This window comes from Pseudonaja textilis, chromosome Z (assembly GCF_049901715.1).
Source record: "Pseudonaja textilis isolate UNSWEBS1 chromosome Z, rPseTex1.2, whole genome shotgun sequence".
Taxonomy (NCBI): domain Eukaryota; kingdom Metazoa; phylum Chordata; class Lepidosauria; order Squamata; family Elapidae; genus Pseudonaja; species Pseudonaja textilis.
In genome coordinates this window covers 88,364,692-88,389,971 of record NC_142008.1, presented here as the reverse complement: position 1 = coordinate 88,389,971, position 25,280 = coordinate 88,364,692, and the positions used below count along the sequence as shown (strand labels likewise).

Here is a 25,280-nt window from a genome sequence, read left to right as displayed (position 1 = left end):
GATAGATCAATAATAATCAACATTCATATTAATAAGGTAACAAAATTCAAATCCTGAGAAGAGGAACTAATGTTAGTCAGTTTTGACATCACTGAGCATAGTGAGCATAGTGAAAACATTCTATCATCAAATGGAAATATATTCTACTAGAAAAGCAGGAACAAGCTTATGATCAACTCAGTCTGCTTTTAATCTCTTAGAGCAGGGGTGTCACTCACGTTGTTACAGCTGCATCATGTGATGTATTGGGACTTCCCCCCCCCCCTTCGCTACACTGGGCATGGTCAGCATGTGATGCATCCAGCCCGTGGGCCAGGAATTAGACAGTCATGTCTTAGAGTAACTTAAAATGTACCTTTTGAGGAGGAAGGAATATTAAGTATGTTTGCCACTTTGAGTTAGTCTTAAAAATTATTGGTGGACTATAAATAAAAATAATTAAATAGGGAAATAATTTGTCACTGCTCTTTTCCGGATTTTTTTTTAACCTTCCAAATTTAGCTTACAGCAGTAATATTTTCTGATAATTCCTATCCTATTCTGATCATTTTTTTGAAATCAGCCAAATTCAGCGAGTTACATCATCTAACTTCAATAGGTCTAAGAAACCTCTAATTTTAAACATTTGTAGAAGGAGTGGAGTAGTACTATGCATTCCAGTTAGTTATATATTCTAGTCATCATGCAGGAAACACTGAAAATTGGTTTGAAAATGCACTTGCTACATTTCAAGGGAAATATTTTCCTTTTTTGTGTTAAATTTAGAATTTTGCTTGCTATCATATTGAAACCTGACTTAAAAGTAAGGAAGTTACTTCAAAAAGTATACATTCCTTATTAGACTCCATTTTTTTCTTGCTGTAGATATTCTAGAATTAAAAGTGAGTATATAGTTATAAGAAAGCCTCACAGTCTATGCTTCCTTTGCCCTCAACCTGCTGCATCCAAAGTTCTTTATTAAGCAGAAGAGATTTCCCACAGCTTAGTGCTCCTTTAAAGGAGTTGGATCACAATTCCCAAATTTTTTAAACATCTCAGCTTAATAGATAGAGATCATGAGAGCTACCAAACACATCTAGAAGAACACCAGGGGAAAAGCAGCTCTAGAGGGTCTTCATCTTTTTTTTTTTTTTGTATTCTGAAAATGCTGTTTTTATAATTATTTATTATACAATGTATATAGCTTTGAGTTAACTAAGATTATATATTACATAAATATATATAGATAGATATATTTGAAGAAAAATATATTTCATCTTTCCTTGGTTCTCATGTCAATAAAGGTACAAAGGCACTTAAAACAATATTTTGAATATTTTCATATTGTTCTTATGTGGGAGGTGTGGATATAATCAACTACTATGTAAAGGAGGTGTTGCTGCCTGTGATTTCTAAAAACAGTAGCATACTATAATTTTTCTGGGTTATAAAAAGAGATCTGAGAAAATGCAGTTGGAATCCACAAAGTACAGCAGAAAGAAATCACAATCAAAGATTTTTGCAATTTAAGTGTAAGTGCCTTCCCATTCTTTTTTAATGCTAAGAATTTTAGCAGGCATATATAGTAGAGATACTAGGACTTCAGGATTGGCCCAAATTTTAGATAGGGTAAGCTGAGAGCAAACATAAAATTCCTAACTCCTAACTTTTGTATCTCAGTAAACTTAGTCGTGAAAACATACTCACAGTCCAGTGAGGCCCAATCAATTTTAGTCAGACGTTAAACTCTGTAAATTTTTTTGTTCTCTCCCAACTATCACAGGTTTAATGTATCCTTCAATCCATAAGAGTCAGTGATTGCTGGAGAAACCTTGTTCCTTTGAAATGAGCACTTTTTTTGCAGATCTTTCAGGAGAACTAATTTACTCATCCCATCATTTCAACTCAGAAACCATCAGTACATTTTAAACATATGTGCCTTTTTATTGCATCCTGCATTTTAACATACAATCAATCAATCAATCAATCAAATATATATCTTTGTTTTCTGAGGTTCTCGCGTGTATTTGTATGTGGATCTTTGGTTGTTCGGGTTTTTCTCAGCGTAAGATTCAAAGTATCTCAGGCATCGTTCGATGAAGTCTCATTCATCATCTTCAGGCTTCTGTCTTGGCTCTGTGCTTCTCATCTTTCGACTTCATCGAAACGTTGCCTAGATACTTCGAATCTTACACAGGAGAAAGCCCGTAACAACCAAAGATCCAAATATATATATATATATATATATATATATATATATATATATATATATGTTTTCTTAAGTTTTCGCGGGTATCTATATATATGGTATTCATACCATACCATACATATATATATTTGTATTTTTTCTTTCTCCAGTATAGCTTTGGACAAAAAAAAAAAACCACAATAAAATGTTTATATTATTTGATCAAGACAATACAATATGTATGCTTTGCTTTCAGTGAAAAAAAATGGAGGGGAAAAAAGGGTGTGTGTGGAGGTTTGGGAGGACAGCAGAGAAAAGTCCAGCTAAAAGCAGTTCAATCATATCACCTACAAAACATGGGAGTCTTACATGTCCACCAGTCATTCGCACATTATCGTTCATGGCAGAAAATCAATAAATATGAATCGGAAACAATGCTAATCTACAGTAAAATAAATATCCATTACAGTTCAGGTACCCTGCAACAGGTCTGTCTTTTGCAGCACAGAATTGGAAGATGTCAAGTACTGTTTTTATTCTTCCAAATTCAGCAAGTTGGAGAAACAGGGAAAGGAAACCATGTCATAATGGAGCAGCCCCTTTGTTGAATGAGAGCGAATGGTTTACTTTTTAGGGCCATGAAATGAACTTTTTCTTAAAAGAGCTTAAGAGCCAATAAATGTTTCACTGTAAGAGGGAATGACAACTGTGCATTTAGTTTCCTTCCCTTTCTAGCTATTTAGAAGATCTTAAACTCAGCTGCATCCCACTCCTGCTCTAGTTCATCACTGCTTATACTCCTAGGCAAACTCTCTTTGACAAGAGTTGCAAATGACTCCTTAATATGATAGGCAAGAGTAAATATAATTAGTTCCAGGAATAGGTGGCTAACTGGCTCCAATTTAAGTACGTACTACATTCTTTAGGTCCTAAAAGTTTAGGAAGTTGGTCAGTATACTTTCCCTAAAGGATGGAATGGTAAGAAATAAGTGATTGAGCACACTAAATAGCAGCCTATTGCTCTCACTGGTTCAATATTGCATTGCACACCAAACATCACAGGAAAACATCTCTGGAAAAGGAAAATCAAGCTTTTCCCTAATTTCTACTATACAAAATATGAGGCCAACAGCAGACAACAGCCAAACACAGTGACTGAGATCAATTGCTAGACATGTGACTGAAGTGTCAATAAGCTACTTGCTAGGTGGCATAGAAAGGAAAGAAGATACAGTATGAGCTTAGCATCTTACACCTACATACTTGACATATCTCTTAAAAATAATTATGTGCAACATTTCTGCAAAGGAGACAGATTGTAGCAGGTAAGGGTCAATGTGACAAAGGACACAAGAATGTTCTCAAAATGTTATGGGAATCAAGGGCAGTTTTCTGCCTGTTCATAGTTTAAGTATGTCAGATGCTCTACTGCTGCTTCTGTAGCTGGTGATCAAATTATATTGGACCTCAACTAGCTGAGCCACTGCAAATGCTGATATGTGCTTGTAGGCCAGCAGGTAATCTTGCCTAAAATCTAGGTGGAAAGCAGCCCTTAGATCTGAATCCGTCTGAAACTAGATGCAGCACTTTACACCACATATTTTTTTCTTGAGAGGAGTCTGAAACTCCACAATGTAGGACAAATCTACAAGAACAAGCAGCTATTTAACAAGATTTGAGTGGGGAAAGAAACATTACCAAGAGTTTATAACCATGCAGACTGTTACTAGTTTTCACACTGGATTGGTGTAAGCTAAAAATTGAAGGATTTCCCCATGTTTTATGCCTGAGTTTCAACATCAATGTCTGTAGGTCTGTACATGGCACGTTTCCACTCCTTTGCTTGTGCACCAATATCAATCAAGTGGGTGCATAACACCAAAGCAGTTACTCTAGAATAAGTTTGATTTGTCACAATACACCAGGATATCAAAGACAAAGGTAAAGTACTTAGTTGTATCTAACATGCAAAAAAAAAAAGTTCAGGAGAATATCTGAAGAGAACCAAGCAATATGCAGTTGTCCAAATGTGCCACATAGAAGAAGATCCCAGAGAAGCAGTCTTCTGATTGGTTGTGTTCCAGGTCACCAGCCTTTAACAAGGTTCAAGCTTCATTCTAAATCCAGTGGACTACTGCAAAGAGAGAGAGTGCAACAGCCACAAGGATAGGCAGGTCTTGGGGAATGGGTGCTGGCACACAGAGATGGTCATCCAAAGAGGGGAACTGCATGCAAATTCACAGGCCAGTTGTGCCCCAGATATTATTCTCAATAGCTGCAAAAAAGAGAGGGTTGTACTCTGACTGCATTAAAACATGCTATGGGAAAATGGCAAAGCTAAGAACTATTTCCCTAACATGCTGGTTAAAGAAGTGAATTCTATTTCATCCCAGCATTAGGTGATCATCAGAACAAGGATCATCTGGAGCTCATTTACTAACACTAAATGAAGTAGCATTTTATTGTACTGGCATAGTCCCTACTCTAGAAGTTATGAAAGGATTAAATAATAGACTCATCAACCCAAACGATGCACTATCCTTCTTATTAGACCTGAACAGATCTAACTAGAAGAAAAATAGTATGAACATCTAAAAATATCTCAAATACTATCTCTTGAGTGATTATGGTTTTATGTGGGCAAATAAATACACATGTAAGGAGAACACACATTACTGTAAATTTCCATTCACCAAAAATTCCCTCTACTGGAAGCCAGCATGTCATGGAGTCAAAGTGTTAGCTTTGCTTGCTCCTTGATGTGCTAGTTTTATCTATTCAGAGAATCTGAAAAGGTAAAAGCCAGAAGAAAATTTAGGGTAGAAACATTTTTGAGCATGAAGCATTGAGTTTGAATCTGTTGGTGACAGAAAGTGGCCTGGAACTAGAATATAAGCCAATGTATGAGTTGGGACTGTAGAACAGGGGAAAGTGTGTTTCCCCTACATAACTAAGTCATCAAAGTCAGTCCTGAAATACTTATGCATATGACTTTGAAAAACACAAAGCATGGCTTATATGTACGCTTAAGAAATAAAAACTCCATCCCTTTTAATACACAAATACACACACACATGCATGCATTTATATAGCAATATCAGCTGTCAACACAACAGTGTGACAAGTTCTAACCAATGGAACAGGCTGATTTGGGGGTGGAATAGTTCAACTGTCATGAATTACAACAAATGCTTTTATAAAACAAAATTTACAAAGCACACTCCCACAAAATCCCTATCTGGCCAGCGATAAATAGTTCTTAAGCATGCATGCAGATTAGGTAAGCACATTCCTAACAGTTATTTTATTACTTACGCTCCTTCCTCTCGTAGAAGTGCCAGGAATTTTCTCACACGGTACTCAGGATCCATCTTCATAAATTACATGTATTAAAAACACAACAGTTAGTACACAAACACTCTCCAGTTAATCACAACAAATTCAATGAACAAAACGAAAGTTAAAAGAAGTAGTACCAACTAGACAAAAAAGTTTTATCACAGTTATTTTTTTAACTAAAGAACAAAAGTTAGTGCGTGTAGCCTTTCTGCTTCTATTCACCTGACCCCCAATTTGATGTTGGGAAATAGTGCCTGGCTTCAAGAGCAGCCAATGATCAAGTACTAATTCAATATTGTCAGAAAAAGAGACTGTAGATATATGACCATTCAGCAATTCCTGCATTTACAAAAATTTACAAAAAAGAACTGCATGCTGAAATATTAAACCATGCAGATTTTTGCAGTTGTTAAAGTAGATTTCAGCAGGTAATGAACACATTCATATAGCATAGTAAACCATAATAAGGGCAAACACACCAGGCTAGTTCTTTCTGTTTATGTCCACTGGTTCCTCCCATCAATTGGGAAGCTATGTCAATTCTACAGCTTCTATTTGCTCCCCATGTTTTTTGGTCATTGGCAAAAGACAAAATTAACATTGATCTTTCTTAAACAAAAGAGCCTGCTGAAAAACATGCTGTACTCATGATCGCAGATTTACTGTTCAATTTCTGCCTTATTTCAGATCCAATTTCAAATGCTAAGGAGTATGTCTAATAAAAGGATAAGAATGATAGAACAAAAAATAAATAAAATACAACTATCTTCCATTATTCAGTCCCTATTCCTTTGTTAGCTGGAAAGGAAAGAGGGAACATAACACAATTGTTTCTTCATCATATCTCTCATTCCATTCCGTGTCTCTTTCCCACTTTTGAATATTAAATCATATTAATTCAAGGTACTAAAATGCAGGATCAGTAACTAACCAAGAGGGATCTTCTTAAAGCAATAAAAAAGTGAAATTGGCCATCACCAGGCCAGAGTCAAATGGTACAGGTCTCTGCCTATTACATTTTAATAGGTGTGAGCAATAAGTTACTGACTTTTGCCTATAGCTATAAAAATAAAGAGACAAAGGAAAGAAAGGAAAAAGTAATCTAGATAAATAACTTTGTACCCTCAGGTGACATCCAGTCAAAGCAGATCCCAAATCTTATACAAGTTTCAACAGAATTTCAAAGAACAAGTCACTCAGAAGGGAGTGGGAAGCATTTATAACACAGTGACGAATTGCATACTTCTTGGCTTATACTTAAAAGCAGTCCGAAAAATAGGCAAAAAGTCTTCATTTATAGTTACACCAGCTGATTAGCAGGCATCAGTCTTGGAGAGATATAGAATTGCCCATATGCGTATCTGCTATTAATGCATATTTGACCTCCATTTTCATTTAACTGGCACACTTACACCCAAGCTAAGAGGTGTAAACTTTAACTAGGTTCATGGACTATGTCCCTTGGCAGGTGATCAGATTTCACTAGCTTCTTTTGCATAAATTTTAAGCCATCATTTTACAAAATAATTCACTAGCTGTCTGTGGAGAATTGTTTTCAGTGACCACTAATAACCTAGATGGCATGAAATTAATTTTAAAAAGATATATAACTTTTAATCATCTGTAGTTTTACATAGCAAATGTGAATGATAAAATCAATTTGTCAAATCCTGGTAGAAACTAGATCCCTAAAGTTTTGCCTCCTAATATGTGAGAAGGAAAATTATTTAAATGTATCTTCCCTTTTGCATGACAGATGCAACAATTTATTGAAGTTTCCTGCCACCTGGAAATTAGTCCCAATAAATAAATATGCAAAGAAGTTCCCTCTTTGCTAAGTAGAAATTGCTATCTTCTGCCCCACTATAATTAAGTTACTATCTACTTTGTGAAGGAAAATAAGACATTTCAATACAGTGTTAGCCCTTTTTAAAACATAGCTGAAAGTGGGACTCCAGGTCCATATTTTATTTGATTTCATTGTTACTGAACTTTCATTATGCAGGTGTTTGGAACATCAACTGTGCTGAACCTTTAGAAATGAGAGATTGTAATTTGTAATTAATTCCTAAGCAGAAATAAAAGCATAAAGACCTATTTTTTATTTTTCCCAATGCCCAGTGCCTTTTAAAAAAATATCTTGGCTTGACCAGGGGCCAAGCAGCCCATATATCTAGCTCAGAGATGGGCCAGATGTGACCCTCCAAACATGTCTTTCAGCTCTTGCCAACTGTAGGCAACATTAAAAAAAATGATAAGGAACACTTAACTGCAAACTCCAAGTTCTGGAGGGCCACGCTTTTTATTTTCTTGACTTGATCTAAGGGCAAAAGTGTTTTACCTGCAGTGACATCTCAATTAGCATCAGCAGCTTCTTGATGCCAATCCAGACCTTCTTCCCTTTGACATTCTGAGCAATGGTGCTGCGTTCCTTGTCTTTGAAGACACTCAGGAGCTAGAAGTTGCAAAAAGAAAGTTACCTAAGTTATAAGGAAAGCCCAGTCGAGGGAATGGATGGGATCTGGATAACTCTGGAATCCATTTTCTTCTTATACAGCAGGATATTTTTTATATTAACTACTTGAAAAATAAGCCAGCTAGAAACCATCATTTCAGTTTATGTTCAAATCTTCTGCTCCAGACATAATATTTATTGCCACTTCTACTCTTCATTCCAAGATAAAGTTCTGTTTTTCCAAGATAAAGTTATATTTTCACTCCTAAATATTATTGTAGAAAGATGACCTTGACAGAGATCTGTTGCCTAGGCTAAAAGGGAGGAAATCTAAAACTGCCAGATAGTGTTCGGAAGTGGCTCAGACAGACAACTCCCTAATTCACAAAGTAGTGGGTGATGCAGAACATAGCCAATCTTAATAAAAATAGCTTCAGCATTCTTGAAAAGGAGATTTCCTGGTATGGGCTACCTAGTAAAGCTGATGGAAGGATTTCAAAAGATCCACAGACTCGATTTGTCTAGAACTCCAAAGAAATGGGGTTCTGTTTTCAGATTCCTTCCTCCAGGGCACACTAGTGATCTCCTCACCTCTAGGGCCTCCATGAGATGGTCGCCTGTAGCAATGTTGGGAATATGGATAGTAGTACTAAACGCATCCAGCATCTCCATCTCTTGCAGGACATCTTTGCGACTAGTAGTCCCCACAATCAAGAGCTTGCGACCCTAAATGTTAATAAAAAATGGGAAGGAAGGTAAAGGTAAATGAAACGGAACATTTTTGGAAATAACTCAAATACAATTTTACTCTTTGTCTTTCATCCTTTCTTTTCAATGTTTGGTAGCTTGATATTATCCTGCTGAACAAGTTCAGTGGTCCAAACCACATTTTTACAGTGAGGTAAGTCACAGGAAGCCAGGAAAGCAAAAAAGAGGGCTTGAAAGCATTGGTTTCTCAAATATTGGATTTTTTTTAAATTGGTAAACATAGAAATACCATTTTGCTACTAATGATAGTAGTTTTTGATAGCCTTACACTCCATGCATTTTAACTCTTTAAAAAATTTTAAATGATCTTTCCAAGAAATCTGAAAACTTCTGCGAAATATTGAAGACAAGCTACATTTTTGTTAAGTTATTCTTTCTAGATTTCTTTTGGGATAAACCATTACAGTTAAGCTGTTATAGATTTGTAGCACAGCTTGGATTAGGTTACTAGTACAGTATTGTAAGGAAAATGTTCCTTTCAAGCAAATGAAAAGTACCAAACTGTCAGATTCATCACTGATCTTGCCTGAATTTTCAAATGCCTCTGTCTTTCCTTGGTGAGATGCTCACTAAAACAGGAGATTGGAAAAGATAGCCCAAAATACAACAGTACTTATATATTGCTTGAAAAGACACTAACAAGCCATTAAACCAAAATTAATACTTCAATTGAAACTATTAAAACAAGTAATTTAAAAACTGTATTCATTTAATTACATTTCTGTAGCACTCAACATCTAAAACACTGTGGGAAATTCCCAAAGTAAATTATTTTACAGTAGATATGTTCATAGAATTGTTTTCACTGTTCTTAAAAGTTAGTAGAGCAGTTGGTTTTCCCCATAAATTTATTTCTATCATCCTGATTCTTATGAGTCACTCCAGTGCTTGAACTAACCTCTGGCAAGATCAATCTGATTAAGCACAAAAAGTGGTGAAATATGTGAAAGAGAACAGTTTTGTCAGCTGCTGGAAGTAGAGAAAGCTATGCTTTTAAAACCATAAAGCAATTATTCTGATGAAAGATGGAGCCCACCCAGGAAATAATTTTACACTGCCAACTGGAAGGTCATGAAGTTTAAATGGTAAGATAGATATCAAACACCAACATAAAAAATGTACTTCCAGACAAATCTTTCATCTAAACTAGGAAAACAATTAAGATAAAAAAGTATTAAATCATATCATTTTCCAGCTCAATGGAGAGGTAATGCAGTTCCTCCAAAATCTATGCAGCCGATGTGGACTGGCACTGGAAACCAGGTTTTGATCCACCATCAGTTACAGAACTCCTTTGTAACCTTGGTCCAGCCATTCCTTTTCAACCTAACCTGCTTTGCAATATGTTGCTTTGGAGAAAAACAGGAGAGAATGCTATTTATGTTTCCTTGAAATTCTGTGCAAAAGATATAAATATAATAAACAAAGTGGTGTTAAGTGCCTGGGAAATCAGATTCAGGCGGTTCAAATGAATATAAAGATTTATTGTAAGCATAGCTCTCTACAAGAATCTGGCCAAGTGACCATTAAGGAAATGTGTGGGAGTTAAGAAAGGAATTCAAGGTGGTCTGGACTTAGATTTCTTGCAGGCACACAGGGACTCATGACTTATGACTTATTTGACCCTCCCTTGGGCTCAGCCTGGTCATTTCCTACAGGTGGTAAATAATGAGTTTAAACTAAATGAGTTCATTGGGTAAAATAAATGGGAACACTAGCAGATATCAGAGTGTGGAGTTCTGGTGCTCTCTAAGCTTCGTTATTTTATTTTTAAAAGTTTTATTTGTCTTTTAAAAACTTATAAAACATGGGCAAAAGTATAGTAGCAATGGCTATTAATTAAAAGTGCTGGAAACTAAGATTTTAATAGTTCAACAGAACATATTAATGTTACTTTTGTAAAAATAAAAAGCAAACAACCCTTTCCTCTCCAATTCAGGTGAATTCATAACAAAAAAGTCTAATATGATTCTATCACTGCATTCAATATTTAAAAAGTAAATGATTACAGTCTGACAATTACATCTCCAATTGTGTGGCTCATTCAATTTTCTGACGGCACGTGTCTAATTCAAGTTTTCATATCTGTATTCAATACTTGTGCGGTATAAACTTCAAGAAATGACCCAGGTCCTTCATGTTTATGCTAACTACATCACATAGTAAGCATTTTGCTGACATATAGAGCGCCAAAAGGAAGTGAAATTATCTAAATATAACTAGTCCGTTTGGGGATTCATTGATAAACATATGAATCAGGTAAATCATATGACTACAAGCTAATTTTATGTTCAGAATTTCTGATCTCCATACCTTTGTTATTATTATTCCTAATGATTCTTTACTGATTAAAAATAACAATTTAAAAATGACTTTTCTTCCCTACAAATGAACAAAATCTCGTTATTGAGTATTCAGGCTCATGTTACCGATTTGGAATGGATCATAGAATTTTAGGGCTGGAAACGAATGTGGGAGTGAGTGCACTGTAAGAGGGATGGCTTTCAAGAAGCGCCATGCAAAATAATTTAATAAATTAAAAAGACAGGAGGGAGATTAAACAAGGGCTTAAAAGTGACCAGGAGGCATGGAGAGGGCAGAATAATGAGCAAACAGGCAGACAGGAGAAAGAAATCAAAATTTGCATAAAAGATGCTGGCTAATTAAAAGAATACTAGTGAAATAAAAATCATGCAGGTGGGCAAACATATCTCCGGGGAACTCAGTAAGGTTTTGGATGGGTGCCAGTTGGCATCCTAGGATTGGCAACCAGCCCAGCAGAGCAAAACAATGCAGAAGGGTTCAAGGTCTTGGGACAGCTAAACTGAGCAAATTTTCTTTTGGCTTCCCTCCCAAAATTCAACAGCCAACATCTGGCCTGGCTTGAGAATTCTGGGAGTTGAAGTCCCTGTCTTAAAATCACTGAGGTTGAGAACATGTTGGTTTCATCTGCTTCCCCCAAGCAAAAATCTATAATGAATCAGTGTATTATGGAAGAAATGACATAATTATCAAATTGTGTTTTCTAATGGGAAACTCTCTCAAGCCTCTGTGATTTTATCTAGGTTTCCAGAAAGATATTACATTTTCTGAAGAGAGGCAGAATGTGGTACATGTTACTCTTATATGTACTGGATTCAGAACAGAGCAGCTGACTCATAAAGGTTATGGAAGGAAATCATCTCTATGTTTAAGTATTTTAACAGAAAGATGAGCTGTTTTTCTGAAGCCAGGATGACACTAGCTTTGATTATTGACCAATCCTAAAATTTAAGAAACTACTTTCTACTAATGAAAGAGAATAGTTGTAGCTCAGGGTTGAACTCTGATGCCCTTGATACTCTTTGAACTTCCAAGCTCAGAGAGCAGCAAGAAGCCCACAACATACTTTCTCAAAGATATCAAACCTTTCTGTATGTAAAAAGGCATTTTACAGGGTGGATTATTAATTTATAATCTAAATTAATTGTTATGGGAGACTGATCTTATATCTCAAAGTTGTTTCTGGACTGTAGAGAAACTGGTATAGTGTTTCCCAGCCAAACTATCTATGAGCCTTACAGCCCAACGATCTGCTACATCACACCCACTGCCACAATTAACAAGTTACTGACTGGGAGGCAATGACATTGTGCAAGACAGTATTTCCAATCACAATGGAAGGGATTAGAAACATATATAAGCAGATGCTTTTTTTCCCAACGCAGAGATGTGTGGGAAGAAAAAAACTTATCTTCCTTAGGATTCCCTAGCACCAGACTATTAGGCTCTCGGCAACTGCCTATGAGAACAACAAACTGCCCTTAAGATTTTTTTTTTTTTCATGTATGGCAGATTTTCATTTCTAAGGTTGGTTGTCATTTTTATGGAAGGAAAGAGGAAATTTCATTCAGTATAAATTGTCTTGTGAAATGCTAAAAAATTCTGGACAAATTCCTAGAAAAAAATTATTCGAGGGGGGGGATCAGTAACAGGTTATATTTTCCCATTATTCTAGCAATATTAGTTGAACATTTTTCACCTTTTCACATTTCTGTCCTCATGTATGAATTGCATGGTCCATCTAAACCATTTTTCCCATCTGCTGGCTATGCTTACTACAAATTTTGCAACAGGCATCACTTACATTATTTAAACTCTGAGGTCAATGTTTCACTGACAGAGTTTCCAAGTTCCAGAAAATAATAAAATTAAAGCCATCAAATTATGGATTACATCAAAAACAGCAGAATTAAGGCATCTCTATTCATAAAGACTATAGAAGTAAATAAGGTTATATACATACATACTTATAAATAAATGAACAATATTTTCTGAGGCTCACAAAATAATTGCTTTGTACTAAAAAGTTGGTCTAGCTCCAGTAAGTGCCATATTTCACACAAACACACACACATACAAATTTGTAGGACAAACGTAGGGAGGGTCTTAAGCAGGCCCCATTCAGAAGACCCCCAAAACATTTTGCTGGGTTTTTCATAACACTACCGAAATTGTCAATCTAGCTTGGGGTGGGGGGGAATGGGGGGAAAGTAAAAGAGAGGGATACTGCACTAGGCTTTTACCCACTAAGTCTAATTGTTAGTTTTTTCATAGGAACCAGCAGGGAACCCCATGTGAAGCCTCTGTGGGGTTCCCGAGCAGAGCATCCAATGCCTTGTGTGACTCTGCATGTAGATGAAGGAAGCCTTTTGGGCTGCTGGACTGTTACTGCTCCTTTCTCAGAGAAATGCTTTTTTCTCTGGCTTGGCACCCTGCTGGGCCAGTGCTTTTCAATCTTCCTCTCTCCTTTCCCTCCCCCCCCCCCCACTTATAAAAAAAAAATCCTCTCCCCTCATCTCTCCTCTTTGCAAAATCCATGGAAACATGAAAAAATAAAAAGAGTTCAGAGACATGGATTTATTTATTTTTTCTTTTATTTTGGAAAATCTACATTATTTTTTTAAAAAACTTTTAAAAATCTATATAAGAGAATATACGAATACATGAGTAGGGACCACATATGGAGGGGGAAAAGTGGATTTTTTTTCTTTCTCTGGATGGATTTTTACAAAGCTGAAGAACATTCCACATCTAAATGATGTCTGTCTGTCTACATACACACACACATGCAGTGGACAGCTGATAGCCCTGGTTCGAAATCCAAGTGCCACGCTCCCATTCTTACCCCAGCTCCTGTCCACCTAGCAGTTCAAAAGCATGCAAATGCAAGTAGTTAAATAGGTACCACTTTGGTGGGAAGATAACAGCATTCCATGTGCCTTTGGCATATAGCCATGCTGACCACATGACCACAGAAAATGTCTTCAGACAACGCTGCCTCCCTCAGCCAAGAAACAGGGATAAGCACTGCACCCTGGAGTCAGATAGTACTGGACAGGGAAACCTTACATACATACATAAATACGTACATACATACATACACACATGTATGTACATACATAAATACATACATAGGAAGTGCAGATTTACTTATATAGACAGCAGAAATGCCTCCCTGATTAACTGTTTTCAATTTTATATGGTAATACCCAATTACCATAGTAAAGTTATTTTCCAAACTAAAAAAAAAGTAAAATTTTAATTGTTTAAGGCCCATTCTGAAATTAAATTTGGACACCTCCTCCCTGAGATCTGGTATGCTCCTACCTTCCTACCCTTTTAAAAAGCCTCGAGGACTAGGATTTTCCCATAAGCCTTGGGTAGCATATGCCTAGGATCTAAGAAAGCTGTCTGTTGGATGTGAATGATGTGATGTTCTTCACGGACCAGGAATTTTTATGTTGTTATAAATCAATGTTTTCTATTCTTTATTACTGTTTGTAAACCATGCAAAATTATAGCATGGATAACTGTGTTAATTTAATAAATAAAGCCTGAAAGCCCTCATACAGCAGCTTCATAATGACATTATAATGCATAGCAACATCTATACAAGCATGCCACTATGCAGAATAACATGTTCAATTATTTTCCTCACTACTATCTCAGAACTTAGAAATGCTAATTTTCTCCTTAATACATGCCCAAAAAATTAGACAAAGCGGAAAGAAAAAGTGACTTCCCATTCAACATAAATTATACTTAAAACTCTTCTAATATGAAAGGACAAAAAGACTGCTCTGTAAATGCTTCATCTCTTTTATATGAAATTATTTCATTGCTCTTTAAGGACTTTCGGTCTCAGATGAGGACTTAAGCTTAGCTTACAAACATTTTGTCTTGTTGCAAGACAGGATACTTACCTTAGGTGGTGCTTTTTTCAGTAACACCAGAAGGGCTTGTAACACCAGGTTGGAGAAACGTGGCCCAATTGGAACATAATCTGAAAGTTTAAAATAACGAAATATTAATGCACACATTTACCCAGTTCATGGGAAGTCACATAGAGTGGCCATAAGTTCAAACATTGTTCTGTTTCAAAGTTTGGAAATCGGGTCAGTTATACTCTTCCAAGTGTGGTATTAAGGTAACTAATGCTCCAATAGGTGTAGCTAAAGAATTCCACTTAAGCCCTGCTGCCGCCACCCCAAATGTGGCTAATATCAAGTAATGCCAATTAGGAAACTAGCTATGATAACAATAAACCTTTGAGTTGTTAATTAGAGCAGGTTAAGTAACACTCTAATTTAATCTGAGGACCTTCTAGTGTTGTGTTACCCTCTCCTCCAAATAATGAAAGGTGGATACAAACACCCATCATCCACACCCACGAAAACTGCCTCCCTAATGCTACCTCCATATCCAAGCACAAGCACACCAGCCACAAGAGCCCTTCTTTTCATAGAAAACCAGAGTTTTTCTCCAATCTCATCGGTTCTTCACAGATATTCCCTTTACAGGCATTCTCACCAAGAAGCCGTTCAATGTCATCCACCACCACACAGCTGAGCTGAGACTTGTAAGCATCATCAAAGATCTAAACATCAGGAAAAAGAAGCAACACAGCATTTTGTTAATAGCGTCTTCAAATAAAAAAATACAAAATAAAGCTTTGCCACTTGGAACAAGATTTAATTTCTATCCAATTTAAGTGTTTTAGTTTAACTTGTTTTAAAAGAAAAGCTCTTTAACTGAAGTTATGATACTATGAAGGGAGAAATTTATTTCTGCACAAATCACATTCTAAAATTAGAGATTTAAAAAAACTGTATTATAGATAACTAGTAATTTTGTTTCCCTCCTTTGAAGAGTTATTAAATATTTGAAATTTTTGAATGGAACTGCCCCCAAATTTTGGGAAATTATTCCTCTTCTTAGCATGCTGAAAATATTTTTAAAATATTTCTTCAGTTTTGGAAGAGAATGTTACCTCCACATCCACATTCTTAAAATTAATTTTTCCTTTGCTTTATCAGGAAATGGTTCTTTCCTGCTGCAAATGCAAATGTATCTTTTCTTACATAGAAATGTGAAGCCCTCTTAATTAGATATACTAGATTTTTGTTCTCTGCATGCCTCTTTTAGTAGGGTCACAGATTAAGTGAACTTGGCTCATTTATACATCACCCTGACTACCACCAAACTTCTCTGGAGTCTTCCCAAGCATTTCAGTTTAATATCCTATACAGCCTAATTTATTATTCTATATGACTAACTATAATTGTCATTATTCACTATGACAACACCCAGAGAAAAACAATGAAATTCAAGATATTATTCTACTGAAAATGATTTTTTACTCCTGTGTTGGAAGCACTGTATCATGAAAATGAAAAGAAACTAAGACAATTTATATTAAGCTAAAAAAAATGACATCCCAATTTGCACTTCAGAAAAATAATGGTAAATATAGACTATTCTAACTATTCTAACAATCTATTGTACTTCAGACAGATTATGTTTACATGGGTCTTTTTCATTAAATATGACCAAAGGAATTAAAACCCGCTCTCCCCACTCCTCAAATCCTAATTTGCAGTAAAGTAAATTGAAACTGATACAAATAAATGACATCCAACATCCTTTATTCCATAGACACTCCATTTTTTATGCATCACTCTCATTATTTTTCTAAATAATAAAACAAATGAAAATGGCATGGAGACTGTTATTGCTATCCCTTAAAAATTAAAAATTACTATTGGATTTCAGTGATTTTTCAGGCAAACTATTTACTTAGGCTATTTGAATGGGAAAAAAGTACTGTGTTTAACCAGGAAGATCCCATTTCTGAAAGACAGATACAAAAGTCCAAATTTTTAAGATTATCAGGCAAATCCCCAAATGTGTATCTAGTGCAGCTTTAAGATGAGAATTAGAAATTACAAGTATAGAAGCAATACCTAGATTATCTTTAATTATTGACTAAAAGTAATATTTAATCCAACAGGCCTGATTAACATGGATAACTTCCAATCTACCTGAAATATATTTATTAGAGAAAAACTAGAGACCTATGGCTTCTCTAATGAAGATGGGATTTGACCAAGCAAAAAGATTCCTGAAGGAAAGAGTCACTGACACAAGACGGCAATTTTAGCACGAAAGCTAAGAGACACTCTTCTAGTACCATGCCAGCCAGTTATTAATAATCCTTAATAAATAACAGTCATCACAAAACATTTGTTTTGATTAGATTCAATGCATTCCCTTCAGCAGTTATTGACAGTATCAAAAAATTTCTTTCCATGAATAATTTTGCCTCAATGATTGTCACACTGCAGAATGCACTGTTGCACTCAGAAACTGGGGGTTACATTTATTTATTCATTAAATTCACATGCCACATATTTCTCTGACAAGGTGACTCTGGGAAGCGTACAGATCATAAGTAAATAAGTAAATAAGTAAGTAAGTAAGTAAATAAATAAATAAATAAATAGAAAAATAATTAAAAAGTTAAAATTATGCAAACTGGAAATGTCAAAACTGTTATACACACACGGGGCGGGGGGGGGGGGGGGTCTGTTTGTGCCCAGGTGTTTGCTTGGCTTGTGTGGAAATTTTTCTGTTTGTGAGTGCAGGCTTCCAGATAATTGACAGTCTGGTGGAGTCATCTCTTCTATTCATGCTTTCAGGTCTTTTTTCAATCTCTATAACTTCTCTGATAATTCTGTAGCTGGGGTTTTCTATAGTGGCTAGGATTGTGGTCCACCGAAGTCAATGCTATGACCTGTGGCTTTCATGTGTTGGACTAGTGAGGAAGTGCGTTCCAGCTTTTTACTGCATTTTTGTGTTCATCTAGGTGGATACTTATTCTTCTATTAGTCTGTCCGATGTGTGTGGCAGGGCATGATGCGCAGGGGACTTCATATATGCCTTGGTTTTTCAGGTCAATTTTATCTTTGGGGTTTCTTAGGATGGCTGCTATTTTTCTGTCTGTTTTGAAGGCAGTCTTGATGTGATGCCTGTGTAGTATCTTACTGATTTGGTCTGTAGTACCTTTTATGTAGGGCAGGACAGCTGTTCCATAGGTCTGTTCATCTTCTAGGTCTCCATTATGTCTCAGTATGTTTTTGTGGATCAGGCCTGTGATTTTGCTTTTGTGGAAGCCGTTGGCTGTCAGTACTTTAGTCAGGGTGCATAGTTCAGTCTTTATGTGTGTCTTGTCTGCCAGGCGTTTGGTTCTGGCAATTAGTGTTTTGGCCAAGTAGTTTATCTGTGCTGGGTGGTGGTGGGATTGGGCGTTGAGGTATAATGACGTGGGAAAATACCCGAACAAAGCTGAATACCATAAGTGTGTGTGTGTGTGTGTGTGTATGGAGTACAGAGACACATGAAGTTATGAAATAGCCCTATTTTTCGGCCTCCCAAGGCTGCAGAGGCTTTCCTAGAGCCTTTGGGAGGCCGAAAATCAGGTGGGAGGCACACACGTGCAGTGAGCTAAGTCTGGCTGGGGCTCGTGTGCCCGCACAAATGACTCTGCCTGCCACATGTGGCACATGTGCCATAGGTTCGCCATCATGGCACTAGGAAAATTTGAGGAAATTTCCCCCAACAGGGAAGAATCACATTGAAGATGGTTGATGAGTTAAGAGGCAAATCCCACCTCCCGCACCCATGCTTTCTCCTTCCCCATCTTTTAACTATAATTCTATTTTTCATTGTAATTCCCATTTTTATTGCTTTAGAAATATTTATCTTTTATTATTTTAATCTTTTAATGCTGTAAGCAACCCAAAAATACTTCAGAACAAGATGAGTGGCAAGTAAGTAAGTAGGTAAATAAATATCTTTTAGCTTTTTTAATATCTTTTCCTTTACGACAATAAGATTATTTTCATACTCCTGTTTCTTAGGTCCTGATTTTAATTCAAACCTACATAGCTAATTTATAAAAATATTTAACAAACTGTTAAACAGAGCAGTAGAGAAAAATTATTAAGTAATACATCAGGAAAAAATGGTTAGTAGTTATACCTTCTTAATTGCCTGGCACTTGGCAGTTTCTGAAAAGCCGATCATCTTATCAGGAGAGCAGATCTTGATGAAGGGGAAATTAGATTCCTCTGCAATCTTTGCAGCTAAAGCTGTTTTCCCACTATGTGGCGGCCCTGTTGGTGAAAAATAGTCCAGTGCTAGATAAAAGAAACAGCATATCTTGCCAGTCTTAAAAAGACGAAGTCTCTCCATGAAAACTGACTCCCACGGAAGAAAAGGTTTCTCCATTTGGCTGAGACTTGCATGAACTTTCAAGTTCTTGAAAAAGCTATGAATCTAGAATCTTCATTGGGACACAAATCACTTTTAATACCAAACCATGTGCTAACCAACTCCTTTCTTGACAGTTTTTATAGCATTTAAGTTTCAGGCTTTCCTGGATAAAATTAATTAATTAAGCAAAGCTATTACAAACGACTTAGTGATCATGGATAATCTACTCCCAAAATTAGGCAAGGATAATACTTCACCGTTGCTTTTGATGAAATTCTCAGCAGCTTTTGATATAACCAATTACTGTACTATATTTTTTGGATTGCCTCTTTCCCAGTTCTAAGTGCCACTTCTATCTTCATCATTTGCACTCAGGTTTGCATATTTGTACACAAATCTTTTACAAGTTTTAAGGAGATAGAGCAAGATAGAGAGTATGTATTATTTTTACCATAACATTAGATAGTAGTTAGCACTAATCACTTGTGGAAAGCTATTTCAATGGTTCCCAGTTTGTTTGTTCTCTATTAGAAACCATGTTGTAACATTTTAGATATCACACTAAATATGATTTGAGATTATGCTGAATTAAATTTCTGTAAGTTAAGAGGAAGAACAATATACCAATCCTCTTTTTTTCACAGAGGTGCCAGAAACCCCTTTTATAATCTAATATAATATTAATAATCTTCTTTTAGAAATTGCAAATCATTCTAGATAGAAGCAAGCTCCCTTAAGCCCAGCAGTCTTTCTAGGAGCAGATCATATTTAATCCATCTTCTGTAGAGCAAGTAACATACCTTCCAAAAGAACACTGACCAAGGGAGTACGATCACTATTTTTGGCCTGCTGAACAAGAAGCTCCCCATCATCCAGCACCCGAGTAACAGGGTCGCCCCATTTAATAATGCCATTCATAATATAGCTTGCATAATCTTCCTGATTGGTCCCAAATGCCTGCGGTTGGAAAGAAACAGAGGTAGTAAAGCAAATAATGAATAACTGCCTCCATTTGTAAGGGTGGAGATGATACGAACTAGTTCTCCTGTTTAGCAACAAAAAGAAATGAAAGACACACTCACTGGCTTAATGTCATTCTCCAGTGAAGCCAAAAAGTCTCCCCTTGTCACCTGCAGAGATTCTGCTTTTTCCATATCAACTTCCACCTTAGTGCTGGCCTAATGAAAATAGAAGACGGCACATCAGTAAGACAGCCAACAAAATGTAAATTAAAATAGGTCAACAAAACTGAAATAATGGAACCTCCAAGAAAAATGTCAAGTAGTCTCAGTTTCCCTTTAAATAAAAGAATGTGTGTGTGTGTGTGTGTGTGTGTGTGTGTGGTTATGGTATTCAGCTTTGTTCGGGTATTTTCCCACATCATTACAGTTGTGCTTTAAAAGCACAACTATAATGACATGGGAAAACACCCGAACAAAGCTGATTACCATACATATAAATACCTGCGAAAACTTAAGAATATACATATGTATGTATGTATGTATGTATGTATGTTAGTTATGTATACAAAATTATTTTTTTAAAAATGTTTCTTGGAAACAGAATGTATCAGAGTAGAGTTCATGAGTATATGCAGCAAAGTAAAAGAAGCAAACTTTAAAGTACATAAAGAAACATAGGAACTAGTACATGTCTGAGGAGGAAACAAGAATGGTTTGTAAGAACAAAAAGGTATGGAGTGGTATAAAAAAAGGTTTTGAAATAAATTAGTTTTAATTATTTCCCATTTTCTTTTTATCTCCTGCTTTATGTCATACAAATAAATTAATCATATTATTTCTTATTTCTTTACTGCACTTTGCATAAATACTAGTTTTACTCCAGAAAAGAATCAATAATGTATGTGTGCCTGCACGTATTCATTGCTTTTTATTTGCTTCTCTCTATGCTACTGAACATTGTGTAATTAAAAGTTACACAAAATGTATGATCTGAACTGGGACCTTTATAAAAAAAATTCCTAGCATTTTCTCTCCAATACCCTTGCACAACATGATCCCTTATAGAAGATTTACAATTTTTCTTTGTTAGATACCCAATATAGTGGGAAGATAGTGTTGTAGAGCACACTTGGATTGGAATTAGGCAATTAATGCAAAATTCATAAAATTTTCATACACACACACACACACACATACATATATATGATTCTGCACTGGGGAACAAGAGGGTGACTTGACAGAACCAGGGAAAGTAGATCAGCACCATGGAACCTGGCACTCTTATGGAGTTGTCTTAGTAAAAGCTTTGTTCCGCTTCAGATTTCAGGCCATGTTTAAAGTGGGTTTTCCTTAAGGTTCATTTTTATAAGCTACAAGGGTCTCCTCCCTCCCCAAATTCATCTGCAGTGCACACACACTAAGAGCTATGTGTTCCAGAATGCATTCCAAACCCAACACCTGTTACAGGCTAACAAAAATCAGCATTTCAACACTCTCCAATATAAAAAACTAATTTAGCTTGTTTCAGCTAATCTCTAATTTACTCATCCTGACATTTCACATCTGACATCACTCATTTCCTGCTAAAAGCCCAGTGACCTTTACAACTAAAAATGAAGGAGAAAAAGAAAGCAAGAGAAAGAGAAGAAAGGAAAAGAAAGAGAAATACTCCAAAGAATATCTTACCCTGAAATCAGGCCTTTGGGAGCTAAGTAATAAAACTGTTGTAGATGTTTACCCTCTTTGTGCATATTCATAATTCATGATATTGTATGGGTAAAATCTAATCCCATGTCAATATCTAATAGTAGATCAGGAGGACAATGTTTGATGAAACTTCAGACATAAGGAGACAAATGTCTGATATAATATGAAGGAGATATAATCTTTTTCATGCATCTTACTAATGTATCAATCTTAGCTTCTATATTCAAACTTGCATGCTTTTTGCCTGTATATTTGTATACTTTTTGTCTCTTTATCAAATGAACATTTCGTTAGATGAGCAGAGGCACAACTTTGCACTGAATTTCTTTAAACAATCCAATCGATATGAACAGGCAGCCAAGTGCTGTTATTTTCAAATTGAAAATAACTGAAAAATAGGTATGCATTCTATGAGGGAAACATTCCTATCCCAGACTGTTCCAAAATGGAAGTTAAAGTAGCTCCAAAACATTTAGAAAAGTCCATTACAAAGTCGGAACATTCCATGACAGAATCTCACAATACTATCAGGTTCCTGATTAATCTTGTTATAGCATTTAACAAAGATGAACCCTGTCTCCAACAGCTGAAAATTAGCAGGTATGAAAAAAAGCTTGGGACAATGGTGCACAAAGAGCTAAGAAAGGGAAAGAAGATGTAGCTTTTGTATCATACTGCCTAAATGAGGTAGACATCTGAACAACAAATGGGGTGGCCATTTATTTTATCTAGTTTCAGATTGCAGCAGAAGAAACTGCACGCTTCAAAAGTCTTTCATTGTTTTTTGGTCCCCACAAATAATATAAATCTTTCTTTAAAATATTTTTACTTCTTGAAAGTTTTCTTCCCCCACAACTGTCAAATCTGAATCAAGAATAAGAGGAAATATTGATCATTTAAAGATTTATTCTGCCTTTTAGGATTAACTCTTAAATTCTTTATAACTAAGCAAAACTCATAAGAACAAAAGAGGAAGTGGCACAAGGGGACAGCGCCGAAGCCAGGGGTGGTTTCTACCAGTTCTGTCCACCTCTGTAGAACCAGTAGCTCTGAAGAGCAGCAGACATAGAACCAGTTCTATGTCTGCTGATGTTTTTGCCCACCTGCCACCAGGGCTGTTACCTGATCTTTATTTCCTGATTTTTCAACTTCAGCTGCTGAACGAGGCACAGCTGCAGTTAAAAAAGCAGGAAAAGAGGGCTGTTTCAAAGGCTGCATCTCTGCACACAGCACGATTTACAGGCACGTGGGAACCGGTAGTTAACCCTGTCGTATCCCACCCCTAGCCGAACCTCATATCTAGTGCTATCTGCAGAGACTGGGTAATGCTAAGGAGGAGCAAACCTTAATGTGTCTGTTCATAGCTGTCGACTGGGCTGCCCGAACCAGACCCTCGAGTTCAGCACCACTAAAGTTCTTGGTCTCCACGGCCAGCTCTGCAATATCCACATCTAAAGCCAGCAGTTGGTGGGTTCGCATCCTTGATGTGTGGATGTTGAGGATCTGCATTCGACCTTTTTCATCGGGCAAGCCTAAATGGAAAAGTTATCATTTTGCTTTAAATTATTTTTTTTACAATGATCTTTTCAGATGCAGTGTGTCTGCAACTTTCAAAATTTCTTGTCAAGATTTTAGTTGGGGATTTCTAGAAGCAATTGTCCCCAACACGTTTGGAGACAGCCAGGCTGGGAAAGGCTCTTTAGACATTGCCACTTTCTCCCATGATTGCAATATTTTAACAGGCTAAGCAATAACCTTTCTTTCTCAAACTCCAGTCTCCTGAGCTGGCTTTTAAAAAGAGTAGTAAATGAGGTAGAGATTGCATCTCATTTTCAACTAGGATGCAATGGAGATTTATGAATCATCTCATCACATTTAGGCACAAACAATGTCTGACTGGAGACTTATAGAAACGTCCGTGCAATTCTCTTAGCAACAAATCTTGCAATTGCCTGGGGTGTTTTGTGATTTCCCAGTCTAGACTTTTGCCCTGATATTCCTTAGGAGTGTCCTATCCTATCTAAATCACAATGTACTTCCTCATAATTTACATGCTACAGCTGAATATAGCTTAAACCTCTGTAGCTATATCTACCTAAAGTATCCAAACTTGGGAAACTTGGGAGTAAGAACAAGCCAACATGTGAAAAGAAACATTAAATGTCCTTCTCTATTGCTGAAAGTTGAAAATACACAAGAATGAAAGGTCAAGGCTTGTGGCAGCTAGATGTTCTTCTAACATAAGAATTCATGATCCCATAGAAGGAAAGGCAATTTACATAATGCCAAACTAATGGCTTGTGAGTTGCAGTAAATATTGCTTTTGTCTTTTGCTTTTGTCTTTTGTTCAATCTCTATGAATGTATTCCAGTCGTGGGTATCATGGTTCTCTTAGTGTAATATTCAAGAGAATCCATACTGCACATATTCCTTGTTCAACAGTTAATATAAATCATGGAGAGATGGCTGAATTCATAGGACCATCTTTACCAAATTATTTCCTACCAAAACTTTCCAATTCCTACCATTTGTTTATGGGTTTTGATAGTAACTGCTGCCCTGATTATTTACCAATCTCCATTTTCACTTCCAGTCGTCCAGGTCGTAAGAGAGCTTCATCAATCAGGTCTGGTCTATTGGTCATACCTAGACATCAAAAATAAATTATTACTAGCTTGAAAAAGAATGAGTCCAGATACTATACCTGATTCTTAGGTTAGCTGATTAAGCCTTCTAGGCACCAAGCAAACAATTGTTATATATTTCCATTAAGCAACAGTGGCAAATCAAACATACAGTAGCATTCCCAGGCATGATAATTTTCTTTTTACTTTTATTTATATATGGAGATCCCAAAATGATATCAAAAGTTTTGTGTGAGTGTGAGTGTGAGTGTGTGTGTGTGTGTGTGTGTGTGAGAGAGAGAGAGAGAGAGAGTCATATGAGAGAACAAAATGAGGGAAGTTAAAAAGGCTTGTTCCAGGCTTAAATTGCAATATCTAAGGTTTCAGAGAAATGTTGATGCATCTGATATCTGTAAATTGCTGTCTCAAGTTATACTATTCAAATGAGTGAACATGTGGAGCTAATATGCAAAGTAATCTGCATGAAAACAGATATGATACAGTATGATAGAGAACGAAGGGGGGGGAGAAAGAGAGAGAGAAGGGGGGGAGAGGGAGGGAGAGAAGACAAGAAAAGTACCACCATCTTGCCTTGTAATCCCACTAATATAAAGTAAAATAAATAGTTCTTTCACCAATATTATTCCTTGGGTTGGTTCTCA

The 25,280-nt window shown here is 36.3% G+C and overlaps 1 protein-coding gene across 5 annotated transcripts in view; it reads right to left on the bottom strand.

Moving 5' to 3' along the window:
* Nucleotides 1-2,334: 2,334 nt before the first annotated feature.
* Nucleotides 2,335-25,280, bottom strand: part of NSF (N-ethylmaleimide sensitive factor, vesicle fusing ATPase) — a 71,904-nt gene continuing 48,958 nt past the window's right edge. For 2 of the 5 annotated variants that reach the window (XM_026718223.2, XM_087915550.1), the window contains 11 exons: nt 24,566-24,640; nt 23,339-23,526; nt 20,408-20,503; nt 20,126-20,282; nt 19,092-19,225; nt 15,582-15,648; nt 14,975-15,054; nt 8,553-8,687; nt 7,848-7,961; nt 5,483-5,538; nt 2,335-4,301 (listed from right to left, as the gene is read on the bottom strand). In XM_026718223.2, the coding sequence (XP_026574008.2) occupies nt 4,280-4,301; nt 5,483-5,538; nt 7,848-7,961; nt 8,553-8,687; nt 14,975-15,054; nt 15,582-15,648; nt 19,092-19,225; nt 20,126-20,282; nt 20,408-20,503; nt 23,339-23,526; nt 24,566-24,640 (1,124 nt within the window). In that variant the 3' untranslated portion in view covers nt 2,335-4,279. Of the gene's footprint in view, nt 4,443-4,843; nt 4,955-5,482; nt 5,539-7,847; nt 7,962-8,552; nt 8,688-14,974; nt 15,055-15,581; nt 15,649-19,091; nt 19,226-20,125; nt 20,283-20,407; nt 20,504-23,338; nt 23,527-24,565; nt 24,641-25,280 lie in introns of those variants that run through there. The other 3 variants (XM_026718224.2, XM_087915551.1, XM_087915549.1) reach the window with 3 other exon arrangements.